Source organism: Tripterygium wilfordii, chromosome 22 (genome assembly GCF_013401445.1).
Source record: "Tripterygium wilfordii isolate XIE 37 chromosome 22, ASM1340144v1, whole genome shotgun sequence".
NCBI lineage: Eukaryota > Viridiplantae > Streptophyta > Magnoliopsida > Celastrales > Celastraceae > Tripterygium > Tripterygium wilfordii.
The window spans coordinates 5,716,716-5,741,158 of record NC_052253.1 but is presented as its reverse complement, the minus strand read 5'-3'; the positions used below and the strand labels follow the sequence as shown (position 1 = coordinate 5,741,158).

The 24,443-nt window shown below is 35.3% G+C and overlaps 4 protein-coding genes across 6 annotated transcripts; 1 reads left to right on the top strand and 3 right to left on the bottom strand.

The window, feature by feature from the left end:
- Positions 1-607: 607 nt before the first annotated feature.
- LOC119990812 (expansin-A1-like) lies at positions 608-2,460 on the top strand. The gene is made up of 4 exons (XM_038836929.1): positions 608-717; positions 808-952; positions 1,261-1,558; positions 1,801-2,460. Exons 2-4 carry the CDS (start codon positions 820-822, stop codon positions 2,105-2,107), a joined length of 738 nt encoding a protein of 245 aa, XP_038692857.1. The 5' UTR covers positions 608-717; positions 808-819; the 3' UTR covers positions 2,108-2,460.
- A 220-nt stretch (positions 2,461-2,680) lies between these two features.
- Positions 2,681-9,138, bottom strand: LOC119990683 (agamous-like MADS-box protein AGL30). Of its 3 annotated transcripts, XM_038836738.1 has the most exons (13): positions 9,008-9,104; positions 8,860-8,889; positions 8,504-8,689; positions 6,271-6,327; positions 6,168-6,186; positions 5,979-6,043; positions 5,848-5,863; positions 5,676-5,737; positions 5,464-5,560; positions 4,918-4,965; positions 4,697-4,821; positions 4,005-4,362; positions 2,681-3,143 (listed from the first exon to the last, which is right to left on the bottom strand). In XM_038836738.1, the coding sequence occupies exons 3-13, from the start codon at positions 8,686-8,688 to the stop codon at positions 3,132-3,134; spliced, it is 1,044 nt and encodes a 347-aa protein (XP_038692666.1). In that variant the 5' UTR covers position 8,689; positions 8,860-8,889; positions 9,008-9,104; the 3' UTR covers positions 2,681-3,131. The 3 variants fall into 3 exon arrangements, with proteins under 3 accessions (XP_038692666.1, XP_038692665.1, XP_038692664.1); XM_038836737.1 differs by lacking the exon at positions 8,860-8,889 and having other exon boundaries at positions 9,008-9,138; XM_038836736.1 differs by lacking the exon at positions 8,860-8,889 and having other exon boundaries at positions 9,004-9,134.
- A 5,392-nt stretch (positions 9,139-14,530) lies between these two features.
- On the bottom strand, positions 14,531-18,664 carry LOC119990815 (mitotic checkpoint protein BUB3.3). Its single transcript, XM_038836934.1, has 9 exons — positions 18,461-18,664; positions 18,240-18,370; positions 17,272-17,354; positions 16,819-17,070; positions 16,595-16,664; positions 15,665-15,742; positions 15,506-15,587; positions 15,279-15,379; positions 14,531-14,951 (listed from the first exon to the last, which is right to left on the bottom strand). The coding sequence occupies exons 1-9, from the start codon at positions 18,563-18,565 to the stop codon at positions 14,867-14,869; spliced, it is 987 nt and encodes a 328-aa protein (XP_038692862.1). The 5' UTR covers positions 18,566-18,664; the 3' UTR covers positions 14,531-14,866.
- A 1,649-nt stretch (positions 18,665-20,313) lies between these two features.
- Positions 20,314-22,894, bottom strand: LOC119991438 (alpha-1,3-arabinosyltransferase XAT3-like). Its single transcript, XM_038837792.1, has 4 exons — positions 22,820-22,894; positions 21,748-21,856; positions 21,575-21,656; positions 20,314-21,466 (listed from the first exon to the last, which is right to left on the bottom strand). The coding sequence occupies exons 1-4, from the start codon at positions 22,892-22,894 to the stop codon at positions 20,314-20,316; spliced, it is 1,419 nt and encodes a 472-aa protein (XP_038693720.1).
- Positions 22,895-24,443: the final 1,549 nt, after the last annotated feature.

Below are 24,443 nucleotides of genomic sequence, written 5' to 3'. Positions count from 1 at the left end.
TGGAGAGGATAGGAATAACAAAAATTAGTTATGATATGATTCCGATAACTGATATCTCAGTTATAATTATAGTTGAGTCATATGCACGAAATTTCATGTGCATTATATGGAACCCGCGAATTCACTTAAATTCTATGCAAAATTAAAATATTAATTGCTGGGGTCTTTATTATTTTCTAACAAAAATCAAGTTGTTTTGATAGAATCTCCTATTTGAGTGTCAAGTTCAATTCTTGAGTATTACTTAAATTGTTATTTATCTATATATTAAAAAGTTATTTTTAGTTAAAAATATTTATTTTTCGTATGAAAAGTTGGTATGACACCAATATTTAGGCCAATATAACACGGGTTCCACCAATTTTTAATCAACACGACACAGTCTTTGCATTTATAATTTCAACCAATTTTTAACCAACACGACACAATCTTTGCATTTATAATTTATGTGTAATCGGACAGGTGGATTGGCCGGTACCCGACTTAACTGGTTGAACCAGCCGATTCAATCCGGTATTTAAAACACTGGTTTTTTACACACTTTTTAACTGCTCAAACTAAGTTGGTTGTGATGGAGTGGCCGTTTTGTAAATACTCTCCTCCCCCAAACCCTCCTCTACCTATCAAATCTCTATAAATTCCCACTCCCCCCCCCCTCCACTCCCATCACTTAACGCATCTTCCTCGCACTTTCTCTCTGCTTCTCCTTCTCGTCAAGTAACTAACTCTGTCTTTCTCACATTTCTCTTGATTTTTTAGTACATTCTCTGCAAATGCTGATAAATTGAATTCCCCTTTCTCTTGCAGAGACAAGAAGGTATGGCTGTTAGTGGGTACTTCTTCTTCGTGGGTTTTCTTGCAATGGCATCCTCTGTTCACTGTTATGTCGGTGGAGGTTGGGTTAATGCACACGCCACTTTCTATGGTGGTGGTGATGCTTCAGGCACCATGGGTATGTACATATGCCTAAAAAAGTAACTATTTATTTTGCTTAATTAGTGTCATTAATTAAACAACCAAATTTTGGTTGGGATCGTGAAGTTGATGACTATGCTAACTTCTTGCAAATGCGGGAGATCAGATGTTATTTTCCCGTACAAAGTTCAATCCGGTCTTTTTCTGTCGTCAACATGAAACAGACTGGATTCACGGCTCGAGTTTAAAATTATCCACCTGTCTTATGAACATATTGGACTGAAGTATTCTCGGTTAAAAAAGAAAAGAAAAGTATGATTAATTGGGTTAATTTTGTAATTTTAGGTGGAGCTTGTGGTTATGGGAACTTGTACAGTCAAGGATATGGGACAAACACAGCTGCTTTAAGCACTGCCCTCTTCAACAATGGCTTGGCTTGTGGGTCTTGCTATGAGATGAGGTGTGTGAATGATAAGAAATGGTGCCTCCCTGGTTCAATTGTGGTCACAGCCACTAATTTCTGCCCACCAAACAGCAATGGTGGATGGTGCAACCCTCCCCAACAACACTTTGATCTCTCTCAACCTGTCTTCCAACATATTGCCCAGTACAAAGCCGGAATTGTCCCTGTTGCCTACAGAAGGTACATGCTCTGTTATTTGTTGTGAGGGTATTTTGGGTATTTCAGGTACATACTATTAATGAAATTTGAACCTGGACACTCAAGTAGGAAATCTCAACTTTAACCACCAAAATAATATGATTTTTATTACTCTTATACTCTGCAATATATATTTTATTTTTGTGCCGTTCGATCGGTTAAATCGCATGCCGGTCGTCTGACTGGTATAATTTTGATGCCAATTTTTTTGGGTGTTTTTGTAGGGTACCCTGTAGGCGGAGAGGAGGCATTAGGTTTACAATAAATGGACACAGCTACTTCAACCTGGTCCTTGTGACCAACGTTGGCGGTGCTGGTGATGTGCACTCAGTGTCAATCAAAGGTTCAAGGACAGGTTGGCAGGCAATGTCAAGGAACTGGGGCCAGAACTGGCAAAGCAACAGCCTTCTCAACGGACAACCCCTTTCGTTTAAGGTCACCACCAGTGATGGTCGTACTGTTGTGTCTTACAATGTTGCCCCTGCTAATTGGGGCTTTGGACAGACCTACTCTGGAGCCCAATTCCGCTAGGGCTCTTCTTCTCCGGACGGCCCGGCCCAGAATATATTTTATATTTGTATTAGTATATTTGGGGGAAACAAAAAACCTTAAGAGTATTTGGTCAAAATGGCCTCTCTCTCTTTTTTTTTAATGATTTATTTGCAGAGGTGGGACTTTGTCTTTAACCACCCGCCAAGCTTAGAGAGTGTTTTACTAGGAATTAGGGGCTTTTATTGTTGTTACATGGGGGGTTTAGAGGTAATTGTAAACAGCTTGTGCTGTGTGTGTATCAGTGTATCACCACTGTTGGTCTCTAATTTGAGACAGAATTGCAAATTTCATGCTGTTTTACTAGTAATGGTAAATGATAATAGTGTTTGTTATTTCATGCTTTTGACAACGTAGGTGGACTAAATATTTCTATCCATGGTGTAGGGTACTAATCTTGCGGATCACAAGTATATTTCTATCCATGATACAAAGTTCGAATCTTGCGGACCACATATTTATGAGCGTGTTATGTTGCATGTGTGTGAGTTCTATACGTCATAAAAAAAAAATTGTATGTCATTATAATGGGGAGTAGGCACCACAGGATGGGGATGCTCAAAATAATCTTTAATTTATGTAGTTTTCAGATTACAGCCATTCCGCTACGTGTAAATTTATTTACAACTCTTTGTTTAATTATAGGGAGAAGGGGGAGGGCACTAGTTTGGCTGCCATTTTGGTGCCATCAACAAAAAGGAAGTAGAAATCACTTGGCAAAACCTACTACAGACTATATTTTTTATACACAAAGATTCTAAGACAACTGTTTGCCTATTTCAACAGAGCCAGCACCATTTTTCCTGGTGGGTGATGTATCGGCTACCTGTGCTATAATCATCATATTATACATTTTTCATTTGACTGCAACTGCGACTGCTTCCCAAGTTCTCGTGCTCAAAAGGGCCCTGACAAGATAAGCACATAGTACCTGGCAGGGATCGGTCTTCAGATGCATATGACCAAGTTGATCAGTGCTTGTATGGTAACATTACACTTTATAATCTCAATTTGGTTGCTGCTTCAACAAGAAGGAAACCAACGTCAAAAGAGTAAGAAGAATCACCATACTCGCAAGTAACCGGAAATAGAAGATAAGTACAGATGCATTAAAAAAAAAAGAGCAGATCAGTCTAAGGTTAAAATTTCATTAAGGGTAGTCTAGTCTCGTTATGTAGCCTTGATGCCCTCCTAGTGGTAATAAAGGGTGAGCTCTCTATGGGGTGAGCCCCAACATCAGGATTCATGTTATTGAAAAGTAACATACTAACATTTAAAAAGAAATAGACAATTGAAATAGGGAAAGGAAAACAGAAGAGAGAACAGCCCAAAGGAGACGACCGAGTTCAATATACAACCAAAATTCTAAGGAAAAGTACACAAAAAGATGAAGGAAACTAGCTTAAAAAGCAGAATTTCTCTATAATCACAATACAAGTGTTTTAGGATTAATGTAATTTTTTCCAAGTCGACAAAAATTCAAAAGAGGCTTTCAAAGTAATATATCATAAATAGATAGAATGAATGCTAAGGTTTAAGCTGCTGAAGACCACTACTACTACATGGTCATTGAAACCTTTGCTAAATTCCTAACATCAGCAAGTTTAAAGCTACTACATCTGATCCAAATTTCCAGTTCCTAAATATTTAGTTTCCAAGCAAGTTTACCCAAACCACCATGTGGAAACAAGTTGAACTAGCAAATTACGAACGATGGGAACTTACACAAGAATTTAAATCTTAAGGTTTAATTCACTTATACAAATATGCCAGAAAGCTGATACTGCACCTGCTTGGAGGCATATCAAAGGTAAATGGGCCAAGTCTAATTACATATCGTAGACAATTGATGGCTTTAACATGTAGCAGGAAGAGTTACCTGTGAATATAAGCCCTCATGAAACATGGTGACAGCACAAGGCCCAGATGTGGAAGCCCAACTACTGTGTGTAGTATCATAGGCAGGTCTGGGAGCCTCAAAGCTTCCATTGACATGATAATCCATAGCACTTTGCTGTAGGTTCATTTCTGCTGCAGGTTGAAATTTCATCTCACTCAGCATATTAAGATTGCACGGCAGATATGGAAATCCCAACTGCGCCCTTAGAGATGCAGTTCCACCAATCTCATTGAGGATTCCACTTTCTTGTCCCGAGTTGGACATCTCAGAATTCCTACCCGGACCAAAGTAACCAGAATAAATCCCAAATGAGGAACTTGCAGAACATTCCACGTCCCTGAAACAAGACAAACTCACTCATTGTTTTTCTTTTTTGATAAATAATGCTGTTTTTATTATTAGTTTATTTTAGCGTGAGTGAGGACAAAACTGGACCTACTTGAAATCCTAAGGAGTGGCTATTTCTAGGCTGAGACCTCCTCTTTAAAAAGACTCATTGTTGAGAACGCACACCAGAAGGGTTCATTTGCAACTTCTTAATAAGTACGCGCATAATTGGAATATTCTAAACTAAATCCCATTTACAATTTTTTTAAAAATGAAGATAATTAAAACTTATGGATTGAGATTTAAAGAATTAAATGAGCAGCTCTTTTTAAGAGAGCACTCACCTCTGCGGTAGCAAATTTGGGTCCCCTGGAAGAACATGTTGACTGTCATTACTATGAATCCAAGGCAAAGGTTGAAGCTGCTGCTCAGCATCCATTCTGAAAGGTAAATGCATCCCACTTTGAAACTGCAACGCAAGCCAAGTTAGCTACATAGTTTCCCAAGACCATATCAAGGGACCCCAATAGGAAAGGTACTTAACAACCAAATAAGACATTGCTACCTGATTAGTGCACTCTAATGACATAAGTTGTTGCTTTTCAATATTTTCCTGCCAAAGAAAGTAGATAGTATTTATGTTAGGAAGGTAATAAGTGATAAAACAATGAAATTTAGTGTCTTAGTTTTAGAGTCCTAGCACGAAATAAAATTTTCAGCAAAATTTATTCCTACATAGTTATTTAGACAAATTCCCTCCTATATTTTCACCCTTGAAGGATGGCATTGACTTATTTCTATCATCCTTCAAAAACTAACAATATCTTCAATTTGCCTATCCTCAATCAGATTAACTAAGAAACTTTAGCTTTCAACCAAGAAATTATTCCAAAAAAGCAACTGTAAATCATCCAATTCAAGTATCCTCTCATATGTAGGATTCACAGGGTGATCCTAATCAAATCCCCTTTCCATCATATATTCTCCTAGTTTGCATGCAACACAATAAATAATGAAACTCATAACCTAAGAGCAATTGATAGGATACTTATGTTAGCAATTATGAATTAAATTCTTGATAAGGCATCCATCACAGGATTATTGAGCACACCTTATGTGCACGAATTTGGTTAAGTGATTCCCTGAGAGAATTTTCCATTTGCCCCAAATCTTCTACATTGTTAATCTTCTCTGGGTTATTCCAATAGCTGCAGCAATTCAATAGTATGAAATCAGAGTAGGAAAGTAGCCAAAAAGGAAACCAAGAACACATAAGATGTAAGAAAAATGACCCTACAACAAAAGATTTGTGCATGTGCTCACCTCAAACGCTTGTGTATTTCAGAGAGTTGAGTCTGTAATAACCTTGCTTGGTTAGTTAGCTCCTGAAAGAGAACGTAGGCATAATAGACAATGTCACCAACATGAATTTGCATATCATCAACTAAAAGTTACGAGTGACCACAAAGAACAATGAAACTGATTTCATGCATACCTCAATTGTTTGAGTGCTGAAACAAAAGGCAAAGAAAAAAAAAAGTTAGCCAACATTAATTACAATAAAAATAATCATCTTATACAGTATACAGCAACAATTTGGGTCAATAGAGCAAAATTGTCACAAACCTTGTACCCAGGAATTCCGGTATATTTACATCATGGTCCAACTTCTTAAAAGTTTTTTTCAGTGCCTAGATTCTCAAAGAGAAAACAAATGAATTACAAGCAGATACAAACAATACAATTGCATCAAACTCAGCAGAAGGACAGGAGATGATACAAATTCAGGGAAAATTGATGTTTAAAAGGACTTACTTCAAGGCTTTCCAACTTCCTGTTTCAATTCAGAAAGAATCAATTCACTTCTAATTCTATAAATACTCAACTAAAAAATGAGACGTGTTAGGAAAAAATGAACCTTTTGGCCCTTTCCTGGGGAGTTTGTTGAGCAAACTTCGCAATAACCTCCTCGATGCTGGTAAATGCATAAAATGTATGTAAAAAATGAGAGATATTTTTTACAATGACGATGATTAAGAGATACAATGCACAAAACAAGAAAACTTTTGGTTTCTTTTCTAACATTAAAACTACAAGATGGAAGGATCAAAATCAGAGGTCTCATGGACAGAAGAGCATCTATCATTGCAGGCTTTCCATAGTTTAAGTTTATATTTCATCTATATGTAGACAGCTTATTTCACCATTTCCTTTGTGTAAGAGCACAATGGCTGTGGACTTGTGGTGAAGTGTTTCGGGAACAAATTATCACCACATTATGCCCATAATAGCCAAATTTAATTTCAGTATGCCCAACCAGGTAAAAGCATCATGTGAATACTCTTGTATGTATGCAAATTGCACAACCTTACTTGAGGAAAAACAATAATAATAAAAATGCTTATTTCCAAGAATTAATCATCTTAGTTCTATTTGATAACTGTCTAAAGAGTAATAAATAGAAACACAAAAGAATTATCTCTCATAATTGGGTCTCATCCCTCATATAGAACCACTTAGAATAGAACTCGTTATTCTGAAGATTTTGAAATGTTTTTTTTTCACTTGTGAAGGTACAGCTCAACTCAACTAAGCCTTACAGTTACAGGCCAGCAAAGAATTCTACAACTTGTTTCTACATGAGTAATGATTTATCTTAAATGCCTAAATATGAGTTTTGAACTGGATGTCCTCAGAAATTAAAGGGAAAAATGATGGTGGACTAAAGCACCCCCACTGGAAGTGCAGTTACGGAAGGGCAAGATACATGCAACCTTACCCTTTCAATTTAAATAGACCGTTCACAGGATTTGAATCGACGAACCTAGATTGTGGTGAAGCAATCTTACCCTCCGTGGCCTAGTGGTGAAGATAAAAATCTAAAAAGCATGCACAATGATATAGCGAACTATGTACCATGGACCCATGGTTACTAAGAAAACTGAAAAATAGGAAGCACAAATAGTGACCAAGATAATTTTTTTCAAGAACACTTCAAATTCCTGCTAAAATGACTTCCTTTCTTACAAATATGATTTAAATCAAAATTCCAGCCAAATACACCAAATGAGTATGTCAAGTTTTCCTGTAAGTGTATGACTCGTTTTCTACGCATTGAAACCAGGAAACTAGCTGACTTCCCAAATTTATAAATAAAAAAAATCAAACAACAACCAGCAAGAGGGAAAATCAAACGCTATAATTCATGAGCAAAAGGGAAACATCCTAATTTTTACTATGCATGAATTATAGCAAAAATAACTGGAAGCCCTAGGAGGAATCTCATATGCAATTTAATCGGGATTAAAGCTACACTCCATATATTCCTTTTTTTATTGGAAAATAAGTTAATCAAGACACCGGACCTTTTCCACCCAGAGCTACAACGAGGAGAGCATGAAAGCCCTCCAAAAAGTTGTTACAGAATAAGGAACACCATAGCTTAATACATATGTTATTACCCCCTGCATCTCTTTTTCAGCCTCCCTCTTCTCTTCATCATGTTTGCTACTTAGATGTGTAGATTCGAATCACTCGTGTCTCTCTATGCTTTACATGCCACTTCAGCTAATCTACTTCAAGAAGAAAATAAATAGAAACATATGCAAGAACATGTGCCTCATGCAACTCTAGTCAATAAAAGACTTCATGTTCTTCAGATTAAAATTGTATAATAAACAATGCTACTACCATCCGAAACAACTAATAATACTTCTTTTGGGTGTACATACGCACAAAATGACAGGTATCCATCCATCCCATAAGAAGGAAGTTTCGTGAAACCCTCAATGAATCATGTAAACAAGTCAAAATCCTTAATCCCACTTGGAATTTCCATCCAATCTTATCCTCGAATTTCTCAATGATCATGTACCAAATACAACATCGATAAGAATTGCCTTTATGCCAATACTATGGACTTCACCCATTCCAACTCTACCATCACAAAAAATACTATCCAAACAAGCTCACAGGCAATGTGCGAAGAATGGTATATGCTAATATTTGGGCTCTATCCTGCTGAAAGTCACTATAACAAGCTTTATGACTATATTTTCTCTATCTTGAGCATACCCATGGCAGTGCTTTTGTCCTTCAACTTGTAATGTATGAAATAAGATAAGATGAAATAAGAGAGTAAAAAAACGTACCTGCTCTTCCCTTGGCACAAAGAAGGCTTTTCAGTTGGTGAGAACATAAGAAGGATAATGTCTATATCACAAAGAATAGACAGCTCATTAGCTTTCTTCATGATGCCATGCTTCCTTTTCGCATACGTCGCTTGACGGCCATTCGTATTCTCCAATCTCTTTATCTTTAGTTTAACCCTTCCCATCCTGCATATGATTGAAACATTATGCTCTGCCATGGAAAATGATTCACAAAACCCAGTTTCCCAATTCATAAAAAAAAAATCTAAACATCAATATAAAATCATCGAATACTAATTTATGATAAAGCAATTGAAACTGAAAACACGTAATACTGATCGTGAATTGATTCGTACCCTGTTTTCCTGTTTTGAAAAAAATTGTTTCTTTCAGAAATTCAGAGAGATATGGTTAGAGAGAGACATAGCCGAAGGAGCAAATCAAAGGTGTTTAAGCGAGGGAGAGGTCGAGCGAGAAGAGAAGAGAAGAGCTGAGCTTACATACAGGGTTAACAGTAGTACGAACGGGTGAGCGGCGAAAGCGGTGACGAGAAGGAGCTGGAGAATCGGGATGGTCAGAAACTCCCATGTACATCACATTCCGTCTCTCTCAACGATCCATTGGCTTCCAATTAACTATGTTTGATTAATAAGAGCCGTCCAAATCATACCATATATCATATCCATGGCGTTTATAATAAAAAAATATTTTAAATGCTGCCACGTCAGATTCTAAGTGATTGCCACGTGGATTTCGTTTTTTCTTACATAAATTAATGACTCAATTGTAATTCTTAAATTCAATCTTGACCGTTTGTTTATGACTTTCGTCAAATGTCTTCCATCACATTCTCTCCTTTTTTTCTATTGTTGCAATTTTAAAGAACATTGACGAAATTGAATTGGATTAATACATATGCTTCATGAGGCTTCATGTATTTTTTGAGAATATTTAATTAAACTTGATGTGTAAGTAACTGCTTATGTTATTCAACACATTTGAGTTCTTAGACTGAAATGTGTGTCTATAAATATAGAATTCATTTTTTAATTTTAATATCTTCATATATGAAAAAAAAAGAAAAGAATGTATGTTTTTAAAGTTGTGCATTTCCATATTACATATCATATTCCCATTGTATCTTATTTGTTTATTTAATTGTAATTTTCTCTCTTTTATTCATTCTAATTGATGGTGGACCTATGATTAAGCATCTTTGTCTATAAGACAAATTGGTTGAAAGTTAATTTTTTTAAGAATATTGAAAACATGTCATATTATGTGAAAGCATGAAATATGTCATATTCAAAACGTCATTTAAGGCCATTGTGAAAGTTTTCCTCACAATAACAACTATCCTCTTTATCATCCACTTGCCTTGTTAAGACACTTGTCCACATAAATGCATAAGCTTATGCACACATGGTGCTGCTTATGTTTGAAAGTTCTGATTAGGTATTAAGCTCTACAACGATTGAGTACTTTATACATCTAAAACTCGCTCATGCTGAAATAAACAAAAAATGAATTGATTCACTCTTATTTTCGGAGAGAGAAAGTGTGATCTAGACAAAGAGCGATTTAGAGAGTAAAACTGAGGTGGTGGCGGCGACCATAACAACCTTAAATGAGAGCAAGTATTTTGAGTTGATAGAGTTATAGAGAAGAAAGAAAGTCGTTTGAGAGGCCGTCAAATGCAAATGTGGTGTAGGAGGACGAGGTTGAGTTGATGTGGGCAGTGCCACTTGGTGGCACTAAAGGAAATTCGACTAGAAATTGTGGTTAGTCATATTTTAATCATGCATGGTTGATTATCTTTGGTGCAAACCAAAGTCCCACATCAGCTAGACATGGGAAAGATGATGGGTTTATAAGTGTGGACAATATATCCATTGATATGAGGCATTTTGGGTAGAAACCCAAGAATAAATCTGTGCGGGTCTAAGCCCAAAGCGGATAATATCATATTAATATAGAGATATGTGGGTCCATAGTCCCAACAAATGGTTTCGAAGCCAATCTTAGGCATAGTCATATGGATACAGATAATATCATACTAATGTGGAGATATGTGGGTCCATAGTCCCAACAAATGGTATCGGAGCCAATCTTAGGCATAGTTATATGGATGAAATCCTCGAAGGTTAAGGTAATCAAATCTAAAGATAAATATAGCTTGGGCATATCAATAAAGTATTGACATTTAGGAATGTCATTGTTAATGGTTAAAATGGAAGAATCATTCCCTTGATGCCTAGTGATGTATCATCCTCTCTTGGAGGTTAAGGTAATCAAATCTAAAGATAAATATAGCTTGGACATATCAATAAAGTAATTGACATTTAGGAATGTCATTGCTAATGGTTGAAGTGGAAGAATCACTCCCTTGATGCCTAGTGATGTATCATCCTCCACAACAGTCAGTACATAATCCGTTAATACTCATGTCATTAGAGGAAACTTAATTGAATAAAATAACTATCAAATCAAGTATTCAAAAATTAACACAAAAAATGAATAAGGGACATATAAGTCAATTGTACGGAAAAAATGAATAAACTATCACAAAAATATTAAATTGAACAAATAAAATTGAACGTACCAACACAAAAACACAAATTATGAACAAACACATAAATTATAAAAACCAACACAAAAATAAATCACCATAAAAACAATAAATCTAACACATAAATTGTTGAACAAATCAATTTAATAGATAAAATTAAACAAACAACTACAAAAACTAACAACTAGACTATTTTTAATCAAGATCTCTTGGTCTCGGTACATACTAACTATTTACTACATTTGATTATTAAAAGTTCAAGTACTTAATCATACATAGCTAATAAAAGATCATCTCTCATCTACCTTTGGACCATTGAGCCATTGAGGCATAACCACTATCCTTACTTGGATCCGTTTCATTCTCACTCTACCCCATGACGAAGAACATCCAATTCATGCTCCAATTGTGCCATCTTAGCCTTATGCTCATTGTTCTCTCTATCACTAAGCAATAGGTCCTTCTCGACAACTCCTCTTTGTTGTATTATTTTCTTTATCTTTGTCGACATTCTCTTCCTACTTGCAATCATCATGTCCACTTGCTTTGTGAGGTTAGAGATCATACTCCTCATTTCGCCATATGTCTCACCAATTGAAATCTCCAATCTTGCGATCTCCTTGCTCACAAAATCTTCTTCATCATTCTCTCGGCTAACACCTCTCTCACGTATTCTATGTTTAGGTTCATCTTCTCTTGATCCTCAAGCTTGGCTCCAGATCATCCGAAATACCCACAGGCAGCAACACAAATAGGCTCCATGTGGTTCCACGACTATAGTGTAGGTCGGGTATCCGTAGCCTAATGTGGTTCAACTCCTTGTGAGAGCTCATATAAGTCCTCTTAGCTTGCATTATATTGTCTACATGTATGGAAAACATGTAGGAGGGGTTAACCAAGTTACATATCAATAAGAGTGCAGAATAGGGAGTTTCAAAGCATATATTTTCAAAATTTAGTAATGACCTCAAAATCATATATGAAGTTCAAAACATCTTATAAACAAGATTTCAATATCCAAAGTTAATAGCAATCCGTCATTCACTATCACAATATCATCACGATTTTCCCATATTGACCAAACAATATACATGTATAAGTGTACATATATATCTTCAATAATCAAGCTCAATCACTTTAAATTTGGTAAGAATATCATCATTCGCAAATCATAATTTGGAATGTGCTAGTAATGACAACCTTTACCTTAGTCGATGTCCTTACCCGCAAATGGGGGTCTTTCCTTTAAGCTTATCGTACACCAAATCGGGTATGGTCCCTAGTCCAATATTCTCTTTTAGAACCGATAATGCTCATGGACAAATTAAATGTCAAAAGAAACATCATATATGTATATGCACATCCTAGTCATTTAGATTATCCAACATGCATTCCACTCCTTTTAGTTTCTATTTTTCGGTTTGTCACGCCTCTCTCAAAATCATAGCATGCAACACACTCTATTTCCTCATCTTGATCTTTACATGCATGTCATTAGATTTATCATAGTTTACCCAATACTTAAATCGATTTTATTTCCTCACTCACGGTCACATCCATACAAGGGTTTAATGAATCTTTATCTACTTGCTATCTAGAAAAATCCATGGAGTTTTTACCTTCTCCTTGTTCGGGTGCCTTGGTGTGAGTCTCTAGTCTCTTGATGGAAATCTAGCAAGAAAACCATAACATCTTATCAAGATTTCAACACTAATTCTATCTCTTTAAACCAAATCAAAACTCTTTACCTTGTTTGTAACCTAAGAACCAGAAGTCCTCCTTGGTTCCTTGCCAAGCCGTGGTCTCCAACACCTCTAGGAGCCTTCCTCTCTACAATGCTAAACTTTTCCTTTCAACCTTCTCACTCTCTCTCCTCCTTTCCTCTCTCTCTCTCGGCAATAGTGGGTTTGGAGAGTGTAATTAAGCTCTCACCCATCTCCTATATTTAACCTTTCATCCCTCTCTCTTTTATTGTCATGTGTCATCCATTCACAAGGTTTCTTTTATTTTATATATTCTCTTACCCCATATCCATATCTTATAAAGATATTATAATATTCTTTCCCCTCGTAAAAATTAGATTGTTCATGACTATACAATTAAGTCTTAGCAAATTTAGAATTAACTTTGTTTACAAAAGTGTAAATACTGACGAAAAAAAAATGTGCATAAATTTGCTCATGAACATTTAACGAGTTCAAATGAATTTGTTCAAACTTAACTTATTTATTAAGGGTATTGATAACGTTTGCCCTAAGGACACTTGTTAAGGATTCACTATAGAATATCATGTGTGATAAACATTCTCACTTAATTTTTTTTGAACTCAAAATACATATATTTTTTATATTTCAATACACATTTTTCATTATTATTTAGTGTTCTTAAAGCACACATTGTGAGTTCAAGAATCTTGATCATACTAATTTGTTCAGTTTGAGAAATGAACATAAACAAACTCTTATCGAACAAGCTCTCGAGATGCTTGTTGAATGCTCTCTTTCATTTGCAAATTTAATTTGAATTAGCATACAAACTTTGTTTTTTTTTTGACGAGGAACTCATGCAAAACACAATCATATGATCCCGCCCTGCAAGGTGAACCACCATAATTTGTTTAGGGCCATTTTAATCATATGATCCCGCCCTGCAAGGTGAACCACCATAATTTGTTTAGGGCCTCAATAAAATGGACAAGCAGTAATCTTTGCCTCTTTGCCCCTTCTTCATGACGCTTCAAAAAACCATTTTTGTTTTCATTAGTGTCAAATGGCTCCTTAGCATAACGTGGATGTAGACACTACCTCAGAGAACTTGGAAAGAGGAACTGATGTGGATGCTCTAAGCCATCTCCCAATTCTCTCCTTCCAGATAAGCCCAGTGGTTTCTAACCACCTGAGAAAGCTATCAACTTCCCATTTTTGGGCATCTCTAGTGAAGCATGCAATCCCATAATGGGAAGGAGACAGATTGAATCTTTAAAACAAGAAATATGTGGAATGGATTGAACTGCAGATTCAAGGGCTTTGACCAGACCAAATATCATTCATAAACCCTAAACCAGACCAAATATCAACTTCCCATTTTTGGGCATCTCTAGTGAAGCATGCAATCCCATAATGGGAAGGAGACAGATTGAATCTTTAAAACAAGAAATATGTGGAATGGATTGAACTGCAGATTCAAGGGCTTTGACCAGACCAAATATCATTCATAAACCCTAAACACACTCTCCCTGCCAACTTTCACATCCCTTTCTTATGAATCCCTGCCGGATTTCTGCAAGCCATATTTGGATACCATTAGCTTTCTCCATTGATGCTCCTTGCTGGTACAAAATATCCATAACCATTTCCCAAAATTGCTTTGTTAAAGGTGGATGAGGAGGTGAAGCCAAGGCCTCCCAGGTCCTTCGGAAGCTTGACGATGTCTACCATATGAATACTATGCAGACAATAGAATTCTCAAAGCCTCCAGCAATTTTATCTATACGGTGGCAAAGAGGAATAAATACATAGCCCAAAGGTTTACATTACGGTACAAAATATGGATTGAGAATCTGCTATAATCCCCTGATGAGGCAAAACTGAATAAATTACATTTAAAGGAGAAAAAAATACAAAAGCTCTCAGGAAAGTGTTACTAGGAACAGTGATACAGTTATGTGATTAACTGGTAGCCCGCTAGCTAATACTGTCCTCAAACCACGACCAATAAACTATGCAGAAAAAAATAATCTTATGATTTCAGTAAATTACCTCCATTCTAAATCATAAGATGTACAGGGACTATAATCATTTCCGACTTGAGCTTCCACCAGCACACGATCTAATAGAGTTGTCATCCAAGTTATGCAGGAATATTTGAGGAGGCTCTTCTCTGCCACAGGCAAAGCACAGATAAAAGAAATTAACTCCTCACAATATCCATAGGTAAACAACCCATGTATAGTCATTAACAAATTTATGGTGATGAAACATAATAAAGAAATCAATAGATCTAAACCGAGCAGCTCAAGGATAAACAATTTAGATGGCATAGCATTTAGCAATCACTGAAACCAAACGACCACAGCTAAGAGACGTAAAAAATAATGCAAGAAACTGCAAATGTCGGAGAAATGCAGGTAATCATCTATGTTATCAACTAGTGATATTGAAACAGAATACAAGGACATAAAAAAAAAGATATAAAAAAATAACTTACTTTTCATTTGCTTCTTGGTATGTGTAGCTTGATGCAATGGCCAAAATTTGTCCCTCCCTGTTGTATGACAAGGATGCCACACTATTTGGGTATCTTGGCAGCTAAAAAGCAATAGAAGGCTAGAATAATAAAGGAAAGTACAAATAACCAGAATACCAGATAAAAAAAACTAATGAAAATGTTGCATATCTGGATCTCAAGTCCTACAAGCGTTTAATGAGTAATACCTCACATAATTTCCTTTTGCTTCGAGCATCCCAGGCCATAACATAGCCTTCATTATCACCGGTGACAAAAGCACTGCCAATGCTAAATTAAAAAGAATTTCCAATTAATTTAAGTTTCCACATTTTTTTAAAGAGAACTACATAAGGGAAAATACATACTGTGGATTGAATACAATGTCATTGACTGGTACGAGAAATTTTCCATCCCTTGACTTGGGATAGCAACGGAAAGTATATCTGAACCAGAATAAGAACCACACAAGCTATTATGACATTTCTTTTTTTAAAAACAAAAAAAAAAGCCTTCATGTGAAACATATGAACGTTCTCAAGAGTCAAGAAAGCTTTGAACAAGTATGCTTTGTTCTTCAATTTGGTTCGAGGCCTACAAGAACTATCATATTCTCTTTTCTCTTGAAGAATTTGAGATATGAAATCAAGCTGAACCATGCTGTAATGATGGTATTGCAAATGTGGAATGGCATTAACATGATCAATGATCATGGATTTGCATTTCATTAAATTATTTAGTTCAAACTCCATTTGGTTCCAGAACAACTACAAACAATCAAAATTATGTGATTGACAATTGTTCAACCAGAAATGAAAGAAGAGTAAGGTAATTCCATGACCATTTAAGTCTGAATCAAGTATTTGGGGACTTGGAGATCATATGCAAGCATCAAAAATCCACAGAAAAGTTAGTGATGTTAAGAACTCAAGTCTGCTCATCAAGTCCATCAAATGTTTTTGCAACATAGGTGGAACACGTATCTGATAAACTTGATGTCTTGTGTATTGCCAAAATGATCCTATAATGGGCTTGCTGTCAACTTTTTGGCTGAACTGGTGTAAGGGTGACTCGGAGTCAGAGTTATGAACCCCCCAATAAATCAATGGAAGACATTCATGCATATTTCGAAAGTTTCTAGCCAAAAAAACATTTTGCACCGAAGAAATGGAAGCAACATAGTAGTCATTACAAGTTTACAACAACAACAAGAACAACAACAAAAACAAAAATATGAATGGTGAAGATGGAGATAAAGATGAGAATAACGTTGATCATAGTAAAAGAAGTAAACTGACCCCATATCATTTGAAACGGTTGGATCAATCTCCAATGTTACTCGTCCATCTATTGATCCAACTGCATATCCTGTAGCACACGGTGTACTTTAATATGTTGAAAAATTTACTAAAAAAATCAGCATATGCAATTGTTATATGAAATCAATGAGATTATCTACAAAAAAATTGAAGAGCTTCGACATTCTCTGGGGATAAGGCAAACATAAACACAGTAATAATACCTCTAGACGAATGATGGGAACTGACACATCTTATGCGTACATCTGCTTTTGATTCTTTCGACTGAACTAGTTTATCTAAGTTACGTAAGTCATACATATATACTGATGCTCCAATGGCTACCATCAAAATAAATCCAGAGAGCGACATTGACTCGACCTCCGCATCCAGTTTCTCCAAGCATGCTAGAGGCCTCGTTGTGCGTGTATCCCAGCATATTATCTTCTTATCCAGACCTGCTGTAATAATTTGGCCTACAACAATCACAGAGAACGAATTATTTATATAAGGCTGGTTGGTTCATGATCAGTGATCTTAGAAAGAGTTGCCTAATTTAAAGATGTAAATAGTATGTTGTGAAGCTACAAGAGAGATAGAAAAAAAGAAAGAAAAGGCACACTTATGCATAAAATTTTGTAAACACAAGTTTAAATAGAGGTGGTTAGATAGCTTACATGTTTCTTCTGAATATCCAACCCTTGTAGCTATATCTTCATGATTTCCAATTGTGTCACCATTTGTTGAATGCAAATCATACCTAGAAAATTTGACCCACGTTAAGGAGTCAAAATAAAATACAACGAACACAACATAATCTTTATCCAATGTTGCAAAATGAGAGAGACTTTCACACTATTAATATAAATTGATTGAAATGAAATATGATGCAATTTGGTAACTGCACAGTCCAACATGACAACAAAAAGACGAGACTTTCAAAATAGTTTGCATCCAGAAAAATGCACACAAACTTACAGAGTAAGCAAATTATAATTGGGCTGATACTGTGTAAATGATATGAAATTCACAAAGGCGTTATGTTACAGTCCACTCCCTCCCTCCAAATTCCTTTCATAAAAGGGAAAAAAATTGACCGAAGGTTTTGTTTCCACAAAATTCATCCACGTGTTAAGATAATTCAACCTTCATACAAAAGTCTATGTTCCTTATTTGACCACTCAAGCTTACTTAGCCACTTAGGGCCTTGGCATTTCCCAAAATATATTACATCCTTCTAATACAACCATAATGAATCCTACTAATTAGCGCTTCTGAGAGTGACATTTCATAGCAAACACCAAATGGGGAAGCATTATAAATTCTCATTTATCTTCTGTGAGTTGAAATATATTGCTTTTAGAAGGGATTAAACTAATGGCAAAGAAACCGAGCATTTTGCATGGAACCCTTTCTTCCTTTCATCCTTTGCTTTGAATCACTAAAGGCGTGGAAACACAAAGCAGAATCCTATTCTTTCTCCAAACAATACGTTATATATAATTTCAAAGACCGCAAACAATTCTTGCTTACACCGAATTGAATGAATACATTTGTTTTATGACAACATCAAACTCATAAATAACATTTATTGTCTCCAATTACTTGAATAAATTAGTTTAATTTAATTGATTAAGGCACAAACCTTGTAACAAAACCGTCAGAGCCAACACTCAAAGCCACCGACTCACTCTGAAAACAGCAATCAAGAAGCGCAGCTTCTGAGGCCACTTCAAATCTAAGCAGAGATCTATCGACATCATACAATCTGAGTTTCTGCAAAGAAAAGGGGCCGCTTTAATTGCACATAATTTTGAAAACTATAAAAAATGAAAAGAAAAGAGGGATTATCAAAGAATCACTCACAGAGTCCCAAGAAGAGATAAGGAGGTTGTTGGAAAGAGGAGCGAACCGGATCCTAGAAACCGCGTCGGTAATCTGATCTTCGAACTCCAAGCATGCTCCGTTCATCTTAACGGCCTATGCATAGAAGAAGTAATAAACTTGTGAATAAATTCGTCCTCTTTCGTCACTCTAAAATAGAGAATTTTGCAATTGGGAATGAAAAAGTTTTTTTGAAATTTATTATGGAATGTTTTAAATTTCTACAAATATATTACTTCTGTCTAATTGGGTGCGTTTGAGGGGTTCCACTTTTTAGCTATCATTCTCTCATAAAGATTATGTTCAATTTTTTATAAATGATATCATAGAATTTAAGAGTTAGAAATGAGTGACTAGGGTTTAGATTTTAGGATTTTGAATTTAGGGTTTAGGTTTTATTGGTTACTAAAAAAAGTTAAATTTTAGTGTTTAGGGTTTAGTGTTCAAGATTTAGTATTTAAGGTTTGAAATTTAGTAGTCAATAAAAAAAAATTCAAAATCTATCATATTCTAACATTATGAACATCAAAATACTCAATAACATGTTTTAGTTTATCATTTAACTTGATTTTGAGGGTAGAATTGTTGCTAAAATTATATCTAAGAATTGGAACCCCTATCATCATTTAACATTATTTTGAGTGTAGAATTATTGCTAAAATTGTAGTAAAGAATTGGAACCCGATATCCCAAATTGGGTGGATTAGTTTGAAATTTTCATGATTTTGAGGGTAAAATTGTTGCTAAAATTGTATCAAAGAATTGGAGCCCCATATCCCAAATTGGGTGGATTAATTTGAATTTTGGTGATATGTATCAAAAATTCACACCTCAATACATGTTAACTATATTGTCCGTTTTGAGATTTCGATTCCCGTGAATATATCGGATTATCCTCACTGGTTTGTTCCTCTCAAGCCCAATAAACAAGCCAAGGCCCAACTCACTTAAACTTGAAAAAGGGCATAATTGACATGTAAGGACAGACTTTGTCCATATAAACACATCGATTGAGACATTCCCAATCGATCGATGTGGGATATTTGTTCTTAACAATATGTAAAGTTGGACATATACAATTTTTGTTACGGTTTTTTTTTTAAAAAGTTCTCTCACATGTGTATGAGCATGAAATATGTCATTTGAATTTTATTTTCATTATAATTACAACCACTGAATTGTGTTCACTATAATCATAGGCATTATTCAGATTCAATTAGTAGTGGCACTTCAATGACCTTGAATAGCATTACCATATGCAGATTCAACTACACAAAAAAACATAATCATTATATAAGTATGAAATTCAACTACACAAAAAATTACATTTTATAATCGTATCATGCGTTTATAACATGTAATACCAAACAAAAGATAATCTTAATCCATGTCGTAAATCAACACTCCCACGCACTAATAATATTATCCACTTTAGGTTGTTTGGGTCTGAAAGATACATCGAGCCCACCCAATTTTATTCATCATTAACCCAATTACTACAGATCAAAGCTCAACTCTCTTGCACTAGGAAAATGCCTTGTTAGTGTAATGTGGGATGATTTGTCTTTATAAATTGTAAGAAATTTCTCACATCTTTGGATGTGGTACTTTTAACAATCCACCATAATATAAATCGATTCAATGGCCAGTCTTTTTTTAAAATAATCCAATCCGGTCAATTGTTGTCTAAAAGGCTAAAACCTATGAAATGGATTCATTTGATTAAAAACCTAGAACGCCCCAACACCATTACTGTCTCACAAATACTCCAGCATTTTTCCAAGCAAATATCATCAACACAAAAACAACACACACTTACAAATTAACTAAGTTAACTAACCTTCCTTGTCAAACAATATCTTGGCCTTTCCATAAGCCTCCTCTAAGTATCTCTGAAATCTAACCAAATCAATTTCAACATTCTGGGTCTTCAAGTATATCTTCATCTTACTAAAATCTCCCCTTGTATAAGCTTCTGGGTCCTTCACCACCAAGTCATCGGGTCCATAAATCTTGGACAAACTACTCTCATTTGCTGTAATCTTATAGTTAATGTATTCCAGTCCTATCTCCCTCGCTGGATCTTCAAAATAAGTCTGAGACAGCCAGTCTGTCGAGATCGGCACCACCTGCAACAACACTGAGCCTGGTCTAAGGAACAACAGATGGGTCAGTCCAGCACCATGAACACCCATCATTGCATGGCTTCCATGGATTAGCCTAAATGACTCTGCTAGTGAATTCTCTCTGTTTGGCTCGAATGTAAGAACTTCAAATCCCACATCCATGGCTGCGTTTTTTACTTGTTCTAAGTTTAAGATCAGACGACCAACATCACCTCTTCGGTTGACCAAGACAAGTCGTGGTCTTGTGGATTTGACTTTCTGGGTCAACGTTGAGTCAACTGGCTTGTATACTTGTTCTAGGAAGGCAGAGAAGTCAACCAGTGTTTTAGGTGGGTCCATTTTCATGTGCCCGTGCTTTATCAGCCCTACGATCGCGGATGGGAAACAGTGGTTGGAGATCTCACGCTCCATGTTGACGATGCGGTGGCGAGTGAAGTGTGGGAGCAGATCCTTGTACTTTTGGGCCCACCAGTCTTCGAAATCGGAAATCACGAGGACGACATCGTGGTCGGGGAATAGAGAGTTGACGGTGATGAAGAGGGGAATGAGGCCGTCGTTGAAATCATGGAAGAAGTTTCCCGTGTACCCGCCCGTACTGAATACTAAAGCTGGACTAGCATGTGTGACTCCGCACGTAGAATCCGGTGGAGATGAGGAGAGCGTGATTTCTCTGACGTCGGATAGAGCACGTTTGTCCCTTTTACGAGGGTAGGGACGGGTTTTCACGAGAGCTGAGCTGGTGGAGCCCACTGCAAAGAAAGTAGCAGTGGTTGGATCCAAAAGCGTCTGGGAACCAATGGTGCACAAATCGTAGTCGAGATTAGAGCTGTTGCATGTGATTGCCTCAATGTGTCCGGACACGCTGTAATTCAATCTCCAAAGTCCCAGTCCTGTTGTGTAATTTTAGATTTATACCAAACTCTATTTTGTGAAACTAAAATCAAATGTGTATATACACAGAAATGCTCACGTGCGGACGTCCGTAATTTCATATATTACGGATGCCCGCTGTTTCTGTGAACCAGTGGAGTCTGAACTAGCTGGGCTCCCATCTGTTTCACTTTTAAGTACATGAGAGGAAAAAAAAAATAGACGTATGCACTGAGAGTTCGGGTGTACATATAGATATATAGGACTACATACCTGGATGTTTTGTGGAATTTCTCAATGTTGAAAGAGTGACAAGAAGAAACAAAAACAAAAATGTGAGACATGCAGTTGTTTTAACAGAACCTCCTCTGTATTTCATCACCTTAAACTCCCATTGTAACATGATTTATATGTAAGAAAATGAATTGAGGGTAGTGACAAATTCTGAGCGGAGCCAAATAGGTATCCTAAAATAGGTAAGGTAATATGTGGGTCTTTGAGGAAACCAATAAAAACAATTCCAAAAATGGGTTTACACCTAACCATAAAATGAGTTCCTTAATAAACACGATAATGATATATTGCAAATTATATTTTCAATTTCAGATATGTTGCCAAAATGAAATGAATGGGTTCCAGTTTCAAAATTTAAAAAATTTATGATTTTTCAGTTTTTGTTATAAGGAGTTTTCCTCTACATATATATTGAAATATAACTATTTATGAAATTTCCAAAAATTGTATTTTTTTGAAAAAAAACAAACAAACCCTTAATTCACTACTAAAGTATTTTAGTAATAATTGAGTTCTTTTATAGATAAGAAGAAAAAAAATTCTGCCTAGTTTACTTAGTTAAATTGAAATTAATTTTTAATAAAATTAATACTTTATCGGTGGGGATAATAAATTAGGAAACACATTATTTTTCTACGAAAAATTTCACAAACAATAATTTGTGAAATTAATGGAAATTGCATGAATAATTAAAGTATTAAACCCACTCCTAAAAAAATAAGTTAAATGAATTGAAAATACATTAAAAGCCTTGAATTGAAATTTGTTTTGGTCGGTTATCTAAAGTTGAATGTCGTTTTTTTTTTGTTTCTCAAGGTATCTTCAAGCACACCCAGGACTAATCCTCCAAGGTACGATCGGGCACCAAAGGTGAGGACCTCTCCCAAGAATGTAGTTTTTTTTTTTGACTATGTTTACAAACTAAATCTTATTAGAGGTGGAGGCACCACAATTTATCTCATATTATTCATTTTAGGGTGACCGAGTTGGTTGGAGATAAATATTTTCAGACTTTAGCTCGATACTCAAGACCAACTCTTCACGTTAACACCACACGACTTGTCAAGTACTTGAGGTGAGTGGAGCAATCAAAATTTTCGGAGTCTACATGAGCCAAAACCCCCATAATTCATCGTCATAAAAAAATTTACCTTTTTATATATTTTTTTCCCTTTCCTCAATGCTCTTTGGAGTTGGGTTCAAATCACTGCCTCATATTTGACTCACCAACAGGGAAATTTAAAAAGCCCATTAATGGCGTGTGATTAAAAGCCCATTTATCAATTTTGGGGTTGGCTAAGGATTTAGCATTGCAAAATCATTTTTATTATTTTATACTTAATTACTTAATTTTCTACATTTGTGCTCTCAATAGTTTTTTTTTCTATGAAAGGAGAATACGAGTATTTGGTCTATTTTGAATGGGAAGGGGAGATTTGAACCCCATTATTAGGATTATACACGCCATCCTTACCTTTCCGATTAATATTTGGCCTATATTAACACTCTTATTCTTTCCAAATATCTTAATAAGTTATAAGTCACAAAATATTGTTAAAAAATCCAAATTCAATTCCGAAGAGTTTTTAGTGCTTTCTGAGAAAAAGCAAATGCAAACACAAAAGATGAGGAGAGAGATTCAGCTTTGTACGGGGCCCACCAAGAAAAGGTTTAGAGGCTGTTTGGTTTGAGCATTTCTATTTTCCTTTTCTAAAAATATAGAAAATATAGAAATGATGTTTAATTTATCATTTTCATTTTTTCAGAAAATGAACTCTCATTTTTAGAAAATATAGAAAACGTATAAAAGACGTTTTCAATTGAAAACATGGAGCTTGCTCCGTCAAAATTTCCGAAAGTATATATATAGATATATAGACATACACACACACATATATATGTATCCTTATGTATACACACACACACATATATCCTTATATATATCCTTATATATATACACACATATATAGTCAATACTTACACACATATATATCCTTACATACACACACACACACATATATCCTTATATAGCTGTGCTATCTATATATACACACATATATAGTCAATACTTACATAGTATGGACAATTGAGTATTAAAAAGGGGAAGAAAAAAAGTCATCTTTGTTTTGTTTGTTTTTTAACCATAATTAGTTAACAAGTAATATGATAAAAATAGAAAATGAAAATGGAAAATAGAATACTTCAAACCAAACATGTTTTATGTCACTTAGAAAATAGAAATGAAAAATGAAAATGAAAAACAAAAAATAAAAACTAAAATAAAAAATAAAAAATAAAAACAAAGCAAACACACTCTCAGTGTGGTCAAAACGACTAATGCAATGGTATTTTCGTGGTTATAACTAGATAGAAGGGTATTTTGCTCTAGGTCATTTACAAACCCAAGATTCGTGAAAGCCATGGGCCTGCTGTAAATTTTTTACAATGACCCGTTGTAAATTCATTTTTAGTGTTTAATAATTTTTTATAAATTTCAAAAAAACCATGATTTTGTTTTGGTCGAAATTACGTGTTCAATGGTATATTTTTTGTTTCAAACAAAAATCAAATTCATGTTAAAAAGAGACATTGAATGTTTCGAGTTTATATTCAATGGTCCAAAATTTTCATTTCATTTTCGTGTTTAGTTTGATTTTTGTTTGAAACAAAAAATA